At 34.9% G+C, this 10,082-nt stretch overlaps 1 protein-coding gene across 6 annotated transcripts in view; it reads right to left on the bottom strand.

Annotated features, from left to right (window-relative positions):
• Window positions 1–649: 649 nt before the first annotated feature.
• Window positions 650–10,082, bottom strand: part of FYB1 (FYN binding protein 1) — a 161,826-nt gene continuing 152,393 nt past the window's right edge. For 4 of the 6 annotated variants that reach the window (XM_049648748.1, XM_049648747.1, XM_049648749.1 and 1 more), the window contains 2 exons: window positions 1,773–1,804; window positions 650–994 (listed from right to left, as the gene is read on the bottom strand). In XM_049648748.1, coding sequence (XP_049504705.1) covers window positions 926–994; window positions 1,773–1,804 — 101 coding nt within the window. In that variant the 3' untranslated portion in view covers window positions 650–925. Of the gene's footprint in view, window positions 995–1,772; window positions 1,805–4,563; window positions 4,598–10,082 lie in introns of all 6 variants that reach the window. The other 2 variants (XM_049648746.1, XM_049648751.1) reach the window with 1 other exon arrangement.

Raw genomic sequence — 10,082 nt, 5'->3', positions numbered from 1 at the left:
TCTTAGCATTTGGAACCCAAATGCCCCATGTTTTGTTTTGGAGATGCTTTGGGAATGAATATGTGAGTAGGGAACACCCTACTCCAAACAGTAGGCCAAATTTTCTGTAAAGTGGTTAAAAAAAAAAAAACAGTTCCACAGAGGTAATTGAAAAACAAAAACCTTCAAACGAGGCTTTGTAGTAAAGAGGTACCATAAAAGTCTAATTAATTTCAAAGTCCGTTCTTCCATTCTTCATAATTTTAGGGTAGCCCTCATTTATATCTACTCTAGTTAAAACAGTACTTTAAACAGAGCACATAATTAAACTGTTAGTGGATGAATCTGCAAAAAGAAAACTTATTTTTGACTCTTCTACAGTTTTAATCTTAAATGTGCATACTAAATGCATACATTCTTATCAAATAATTAACATATATTCACAATTAACAATCAGGGGCAATCTTTATACAAAAATTCTGCTACAGCTATAATTTTTGAAAACATTTATCCCTCCAGCAAGTTCTACCTTTTTCAAGATAGATACTTTGAATGAAGAATATAAGATACAATCAAAATTAGCGGTTCAAACAATGGTTTTCCTTCTTGTGGAATGTCTTAAAATTTCCTTCCTTATATTTCTTTATTCTTTGTCCTCATGTTTCTTTAGACAACACAGTCATTTCTTCTTCTTCTTTTTTTTTTTTTTTTTAGGAAGGGGAGGTCTACTGATGGTCTCAGAGAAGCGCCTTCATGATTGTTGCTGAGGCAGAAATGGAATATTTAATAATTCTACATCTCATTGACGCAGTCTTCCAAGATGTTAAGATCATTTTCTAAGTCCAAAGTTTCAAAATTTCGTAAAGATAATCAGAATTTTAAAACAAATGGTAATAAGTCGTTTCGGAGTTCATTTTCTCCGAATAGGTCAGCTAAAGCTCAGATTTCATACTGGCGTCAAATGAACACGGCAGAATGAACATAGCTGAGACCTAGTCATTGTCATAGATGCAACCTGAAAAAAAAAAACAACAACAACGAATTTCAATGTAGTTATATAGAACACATATCTTCTAAGTGTTCCAAGGTTAGAAATGTGGGTGATTCACACTCCTCTGATTTAGGATTTAAAAAATGTAGAACTGGCTCACTTTATGAAAAAGTAGTTAAATGGAAGACCCTATATGTTCATTGCTCGGTATGCAATCCTAACAGAGTTTCTGGATAGATTTACTCTTTATCAAAATTAGACTCAGGAGTATTTTATCTGGCATTTAAATGTACTCTTTGGTAGTTATTCTAATTGAGATTAAAGATGTTAAAATCCAGCAAGAATCATGTTTAAAAGGAAACTAAAAGACCACATGATTAACTCCATGTATCATTTCAGTTGAGATTAATTTTTTAGATCTTAATTTATAAATATGTGATGCTAAGAGAATATTAATGAGCATTATAGGTTATAAAATAAGTACCTACTAATTGGTCAAGTATGCGTATTTTTGTGTATGAAAGTAATTCATAGTAAGATTAATGGTATAATGAATACTCACCAATTATTTTCATACTTCTGTTTTCAAAGAAAATACATAAGATTCTTGCTTGATTTTCAGTCATGTGCAAAGATAATTTTTTAAAATTATACCACGGCATTTACCTTTCCTAACGTTTTCAAGTGATTCAAATTCTGATCAGATTAGAAAGCTCTAATTTATCCAGCAAGCTATTTTTAGTATTTGTAAGAATGAATTCACTGTTACTGTTCTCTGCGGTGGGTGCCATGTGAAACTTACCATCAGCAATATCATCATAGATCTCTCCATCACTGTAAATGCAGAAAATAATTTTTATGTTAAAGAAGGTATCGTCTTAACATTAAGGCAATATTTAGATTAAAAAGTTAATCATATGATTTTATATGACACAATAAAGCATTTAAGGCTGAGAAGTTACATGTTATGCTTTTATAAGTGGGAAAAAACTTCATATTCATTTACATTGTCTTTCGTTGGCTTAGCCTAATCTTCTGTTCTATTCTAAAAATAACCAAAAAACCCACAACTTATTCCATATCATAGACACACAAAATAATGGAAACGTGCCTCAAGAACATACACCATGCTTTATCATCTTTGGATCCAACCATGTGCCTAGCACACAGCTATATCTGGTAAGAAAAGCTTATTAAGTTTGTTGAACTGAACAAGCTGAAAAATCATGGCATGATACTCCACTGGGGGCCCTAATGGATTTCTTTAAAAAATGTATTTATTTAAGTAATCCCTACACCCCACATGGTGCTTGAACTCACAACCTCGAGATCAAGTCATGTGCTTCTCTGACTGAGCCAACCAGGTGCCCCGTGGATTCTTTATATTTGTTAATATCAGATTTATACTTTTACTTGAAATGTAAAAGTTCAAGTACTTCAAATGTTGAATGAAATAGAATACATTTGGCATAGGAAGTAGGTGCACCATTTTTGCATGTTTCTAATTATAATTTGTAAATATTAATTATAAGATATGTAAATATTAGTGACAAAATGAGTAGCCAAGATGTGATTATTATTATTATTATTTTTTTTAATTTTTTTTTTCAACGTTTTTTATTTATTTTTGGGACAGAGAGAGACAGAGCATGAACTGGGGAGGGGCAGAGAGAGAGGGAGACACAGAATCGGAAACAGGCTCCAGGCTCCGAGCCATCAGCCCAGAGCCTGACGCGGGGCTCGAACTCACGGACCGCGAGATCGTGACCTGGCTGAAGTCGGACGCTTAACCGACTGCGCCACCCAGGCGCCCCAAGATGTGATTATTATGATGATTCTTATGTCATATAATTCTAAAAATATTTATAGTTATAGGTTACATGCATAATAATAGTTCTAGCGACTTTTACATATTTTGGTTTTACTTGGTCCTGAATCTTTGTGAAATATTCTATTTTACATACCTACTGAATCCCTCCTATATACCAGGAGATATAAATATGAGTGAGATACGGGTGCCTGGGTGGCTCAGTTGGTTAAGTGTCCGACTCTTGATTTCAGTTCAGGCCATGATCTCACAGTTCGTGAGTTCAAGCCCCACATTGGGCTCTCTGCTGTCAGCACAGAGCCTGCTTCAGATCCTCTGTCCCCCTCTCTGCCCCTCCCCTCCTTGCTTGCTCCCTCTCTCTCAAAAATAAAAATAAGCTTAAAAAATAAAAATAAAAATAAAATAAATATGAGATACAAGCTTTGATTTCAAGAAGCTTACAGTCTAATGGAGGAAATAATGATATATAAGTAATTAAAATAGAAAGTGTTATAAATGCTAATATAGCCTTGAAGTGTAGGCTACAGTTTCAAAGTTCAGAAACACAAGGTGACTGTCAGACCAGACCCGTTTTGGGTTCCTGTACTGCCTCTGTGCTTTTATCATGGAAGCAGCAGCAGGCCCTCCAAGTTGGGGCTACTATGGCAGATGCTATGAGTTGCCTATGTCTTCTGTTTGGATCCTCTGAGACTGAGGGAGAGTTTGGCTCTTGGAAATCTGATATAAATGCAAAGAGGACAGATTTTCCTATCATTCATTCAATAAACATTAAGTATCAATTCACTTCAATAGATGGTGAACCAATAATTACTTAGAGTATACTTTCTAAATTCTCTCTTAATCATCCTGTAATAATCACTGATGAAGATGTGGTCCTGTGGTTTGCCACATATTCTTTCTTGAAATCTGTATCTTTCATAAAATAGAAAAGTCCCTTGCCTACCATCGTGATTAAGGTTCTGAGAAAAATAAATATATTCTGATTATCTTTCTTTTGACTCTTTACTAGTTTTCTGACAAAGCATTTGGCATTGATTTGTCTCTTTCTGATTAGTGTCGGTTGTTTATGGATATACTTTGTGAACCTTCCTTGACTTTATTATAATGCAGAATTCTGTAAATCTTTATGTTGGCATATGACCTGATAATGGAGGTCATTTCTTGCACTGATATGCTTGGAACAGTATCTTATAACGTTTGAGGGGGGACTCTAACAGCACACTGGTAACAGGCTGTGACAACATCTTATTCATAAGAATAGAAGAAACATTGACGACTATCTTTTTTTGGGCATGCTTCCAAAAAGACAACTTAATACTCTACTATGCCTAGTGTGAGTAAAGAAAAGCCCTCAACTGGGGGCCAAATTACTAACAGGTGACATTAGCACCTATTGTGTAGATACTAATTGGTCCCTGATTAATTCAATTCAACCAACTGCATTAATCAATAAGTGAAAGGCAAAATACTTATGAAAGTGTTAGTGGTTTTGACCTGTCTCCAATGTTTGCCATGTCTGTCTCCAATGAATGTGAACTGTATACTCATGAATGAGAAGGGTTCTTGTCTATTTAGAAGAGTAACACTTTATGAAAACCTTAACTTTATTAGGTATTACGATATGGACATTAGTATAGCATATTGTTTTAAAATTTATTTATGATAGTTTAGTAGGTTGTATTATTTAAATGATATTAGGAATCTTTCTTAAAGAAGAGCACAGGATTCTTTTTATAAGTATAGTAGGAGAAGGAAATGAGCTTACTTATCCACCAAGTAACTCCGAAGAACATAACCATCTATGAAAAAGAAGAAAAGTAAATGTTATTAATAGTACAGCCTTGAAAAGTCTTTACTGTTTCTTTTAAGAAAGTGAAAAAGAATGGAATAACTAATATGATGTAATGTGATCTGATATACTGAATAATTAGATCTATCTCCAAATATGATCTATTTTTCTTACTTGTGTCCACTTTTCTCTCCTTCCTTTCTTCTCCTTTTCTAACTTTTCTCTCTCTCTCCTACACCTCTCTTTTCCTCCGCTTACACTCTTTCCCCTTAAAGAGAAACAAACTATCTTAAGTTACTGCAAGTTGGCACACAAGCCTCTTCCACATTTCCACACTTTACCCTATTTCTTCGAGGTGTTATCCATGCGCTCCAGTCTTGTGAAGAATATGCAGTTTCTCCAAATACAAAAGTAGTTCATAAATAGGTATTCCAAATACCACCAATCAGAACCTTAACTTATAAAATGTGATTGGGTTGAACGGAGTCAAAACCGTGTTCAACTCCCTTCTCAGCTCAGCAATCTGGTGAATTACTTGGGGGAGGATGGAATGGTTTGTATGCCCAGTGTGGAAGATCTTCCACTGCTGCTTTTGCCACTTGACCATGCCTTTTCATCTTTCGTGAATCAGATCATTAGTTTTTAAATTAAACTAATTTTTTATAGAGAGTCAGTGAGCGAGCCAGAGTGGTAGAAAGAGAGAGAATCTTAAAAAGTCTCTACACCCTTTGCAGAGCCTGACACAGGGCTTGATCCCATGATCTGAGATCAGGACCTGAGCCGAAATCAAGAGACAGAAACTCAACTGACTGAGCCACTCAGGCACACCTCCCTTTCTTAAATTTAATTTTGTTTTTGAAACAAATCATTATGAGAAGAACACAAACCAGGCAGTCTAGTGATTCCCTGTTAAATAGAAAATAGACCCATTTTATGCAAGAAAGCAAAGATTTTTTTTGAGTACCTTATCTGCGCCTCTATTGTGCAAAATAATCCTAAGAAAAAATATAAACGATTTTTCCTGAAAAAAAAAAAATGTCTGTTGACATTTAATTAGTATTACTAACATTTGGAATTCGTAGTTTTGGATTGGCACCTAAACACTACTGTATGCTTGAGATTGGTACCATTTACTGCCTTGTCAATATAGCCTCTAAATTCTTTCACTGAATCAATCTATTGGGCTTGGTCCACTTTAGATATAAGTTTTATTAGAGTAAATGTGTAAAAAATTATAAACCAGGAAACTCATAGACAAAGATTAATACAAATAATAATAAACTTACTTAGACACACTGATGTCATATTGCCATTGACTTAACATGCAAAAACATTTTTTAAAAAAGCTGGGATCATACAAGTGAAACTCTAGATTAAAAGTTAAGAAAATGAATTTTTCCTTGAAATATTCCAGGGTAAAAAGAACTCCATCGAAATATTTTACCAAGAAATTCACCACTTTTTTAAGAAATATTTTTTTAATGCTTATTTATTTTTATGAGAGAGAGAGAGAGAGAGAGAGAGAAAGAGGGAGGGCACGTGCACATGAGCAGGGGAGGGGCAGAGAGAGAGGAGGGTAGAGAATCCAAAGCAAGCTCTGAGCTGTCAGCACAGAGCCCGACATGGGGCTTGAACCCACGAACCACGAGATCATCGCCTGAGCTGAAGTTGGATGCTCAATCTACTGAGCCACCTGGGCGCCCCAAGAAATTCACCACTTTTTAATGAAAACTTTATTAAAATCCTATTTGGAAAAGGAAAAATCAAGGTTCTCTTTGAATTCCTGTAGTACGGAAATAATATAGCATACGTCAAAATGATAAAAGAGCAATAATGTAATATTTTCCTCAGAGTACGAAAAGTCAGACCTTGTTATACCTTCCTTTTTTATTTCAGTTAAAGCAAAAGTAGGAAAAATTATTAATGTAAGAACATCTAAAATTAACATCCTTGGTTTCTTTTATATCACAGTTCTTTTATCGATTTCATGTTAACAGACATCTAAAAAAAATTAAGGTATATATCATAATTTAACACCATTTTTAAAGGGGAATAAGCTTGTCTCTCACAAATTCAATCTATATGTGTCTCTCAAAAGAGAAAATCTGTGCAGATAACAAGTTTTTAGAAGAAATTGTGGATTTTGTGTCAAGGTCCCAATAGCTGAAATCTGTCTGTACCTGTACTGATGTTTGGGGCTAAAATAAAATGTGAAGAGTGCTCTATAGACAGTAATGGTCACAAACTCCCCACTAGTTAAAATTGGTGGTTCTGCTTATGTTTGAATTTTTTTCCTTAGAATAGAGCGGGAAATAGGGGCGCCTGGGTGGCTTGGCTGATTAAACATCCAACTCTTGGTTTTGGCTCAGGTGATGATCTCATAGTTTCATGACTCTGAGCCACCCCCCATCGGGCTCCGTGCTGACAGCACAAAGCCTGTTTGGGGTTCTCCCTCTCCCTCTCTCTCTGCCCCTCCCCTGCTCACACTCTCTGTCTCTCCCCAAAATAAGTAAATAAACACTAAATTTTTTTAAAAAATTGGGAAATAAAAGAATACAATAATAAGTGTTCTCATGATATATTCATGTTTAAATTAATAATTTAAAAAAATGACATGTATGAGCTGAAGCTTTTACAGTGGAGGTAATCTCATTGTGAGCTGTTCAGGCTTTGCAAAGTCTCTGAACTAAAATTAGAAGATACAAAATTAGGAAAATGTTTAAGAGATTATAAACGGCTGCCAGAGGTTGGACTTACTCCAGCATTGAATATATTTCTGGTTTTTTTTTTTTTTTTTTTTTTTTTTTTTTTTTTAGTCTTTATAATATTAAAGGAAATAAAGAACAAAACAAAGAGAATATAATCACCATTTTTGGATCTTAAAGTTTTCTATTTTCCTGTGCTTTTAGATAATCTACTTTCAAAAACTCATTTATGCTAAAATTTGTAAGTAAGCAATAAACAGTCCTTCACATGACCAAAGTTAGTAACTAATGATATACGGCTTAATAGCCTGTCTTCACAAAATTAATTATAAAATACATATTCTTCTAGATTCTAAAGCCCCTATTACATTTCCTCCTATATCTTGCCTGTGTGAGAGCTCTAAGGAATGGCTTTCTCTTTTGTTGAATGCTCTGTTGTTGCTGTTGCTTGTGTGTGTGAGATAAATAAATATGACTGATTGTGAACATTATCTCAGAAACATGTATCAAGGAGATGCAGTGTGGGATGTACTGTATTCCTCTATTTTAGCTTTCTGAAGTGATGTGATAATTTGGGGCTCATTAGCTGTAAAATTACTATTGTATAGCATCGTTACAGGGTTAATGACTTTTAATAGAGCATAGGTTTTGATGTCTAGTACCTTTAAAAAATCTCTAAAACTTCATTCTCTTAAAAGCATGATTCATGGGGCGCCTGGGTGGCGCAGTCGGTTAAGCGTCCGACTTCAGCCAGGTCACGATCTCGCGGTCCGTGAGTTCGAGCCCCGCGTCAGGCTCTGGGCTGATGGCTCAGAGCCTGGAGCCTGTTTCCGATTCTGTGTCTCCCTCTCTCTCTGACCCTCCCCCGTTCATGCTCTGTCTCTCTCTGTCCCAAAAATAAAAAAAATAAAAAAAATAAAAAAAGGCATGATTCATGACAGTGTAAAAACAAGTGACTTACCATGAATTTTTATATTTTATATAATCTCCCCATTATAGTCCCTAGAAATAATTTTTTTTTTGCAGTAGAAAAATGATCTCCTTGCTTAAATGTTCCATGTACATCCATTATAAGGAAAATTAATGAAAAATATGAAGGAAATGAACAAAAAAGTCATCACGGCTCCATACCACGTAGAATGGTCGCCATGTTTACTGTGGGTGCTGGCGTACCACGGATTCTCACACAAAATATGAATTTATTATTTGGAAACTTCACATTCATAAAGCAGAACAGTGGCTTGAAACAAATGTTCTGAATTATGCGGTGGGTTAGAGCTAACTGAGAAAGTAATACCCCTGCCTTACATGTGCCAGTTCTCAGGATTGACTCACCTTCCAGAAGGTTGTTGTGAATAAAATTATGAAGGAAATACAAAATCATCTTTGGAAAAGTAGAAAATATCTTCATTCTAATGTTTCCAAATTTTTTACTTAGTAATAAGCAACAAAAAAAGTAATATTTTTTAAATTATTTCATTTGTTCTAACAAGTCCAGATATAAAGTTAAATTTACTCAACTTGACTTCACACGGTTTAAAAACAATAAAGTCATGTTGCATAGATTTACCTCAGCAAATGGAATAATATCTGACTTCAAGGAAACATGGTCATAATATAACAGACAGAAAAAAATAAAACACTGTGTATAAGACTAGATATAAATTATTAGCCTTGTGTTATAGAAACATTCTCTCTCCCTCTCTTCTTTCTCTCTGTCTCTATTTATTTCTAGGGCTTCAAATCAGTAGACTTTTAAAATTTCTGAATTAAAAAAATTTTCTTCAGTGAGCATGTTTTATATTAAACTGAAAACAAAATAACTTAAGGAAAGAAATGATCAAGTGGATTTGAGAAAATCCAAACTCTCTTTGAAATTCCCCTTTCTTAGATGCCCAAAGGAAATGGAGAACATTTTAACCACAAATAATTCAGTTCATGTCTCCTTCCACACTTTTTATAGAAAAATTTTTCTCTGGTGACAGGAGGTGGAAAAACCCACAGCTTATGAGACATTGAGTTGTGGAATATGTGCAAATATTAGTGAGAAATTCTAAACATTGGGGAATGTGCCAGAAATACATATTTAAGATCTCAACACCTCTGCGATATGTGTTTCCATAAGTCAGTGGGTGAACTGATCAAATGTGATAATGCTTGTGAAAGTGGCTTGTACTCCACTCCACAATGGGAAGAGATTATTGTTCATGCTTTCACCTCTAATTTCTACCATTACAAAATAAGTTGAAGTAAACTATGCTTTCTTTTCTCTGATGGATTGAAGAATGGAAAGTAAGGAAAATGTTAGGGTTACCATGGTGTTGGATTGCAAATGCCTTTATGGCGGTCAGATGTAGAAACAAGGAACTGAAAGATTTAAAATCTCCTAAATGATACATAACAAGCAAACCACATCACTAAAGCTAAGATGGAGAACTTCTGTCTTCTAACAAGTGAAACTATTCCATAGACTTCTTCCTGTGTGTGTCTATATGTCAGACTTTCATCTGGTTTTCCAACTGCAATCTCCAAATTGTTATATTCAGTTTAGTAAGCCAGCCCTGAGCAAGGTGCCAGGCACCAGATGTACTGGCAATACAATGTTGAGAACATTTCAGTGAAGCTACTCTCAAGCTCAGAGGCTAATAAGAATAATAGATTGGTAAAACGGTAAGGACAATTACAGGGACAAAAGCCATAGCATGGTGGGACAGAGGAGAGATGAACTGTGATTGGTGACTGGGGAGCAGGGAGTGGATGTGCTCCCAATTTTAGATGACAGATGGATTG

Source organism: Panthera uncia (genome assembly GCF_023721935.1).
Source record: "Panthera uncia isolate 11264 chromosome A1 unlocalized genomic scaffold, Puncia_PCG_1.0 HiC_scaffold_17, whole genome shotgun sequence".
In the NCBI taxonomy this organism is placed as follows: domain Eukaryota; kingdom Metazoa; phylum Chordata; class Mammalia; order Carnivora; family Felidae; genus Panthera; species Panthera uncia.
This window is presented reverse-complemented; position numbering and strand designations above follow the sequence as displayed.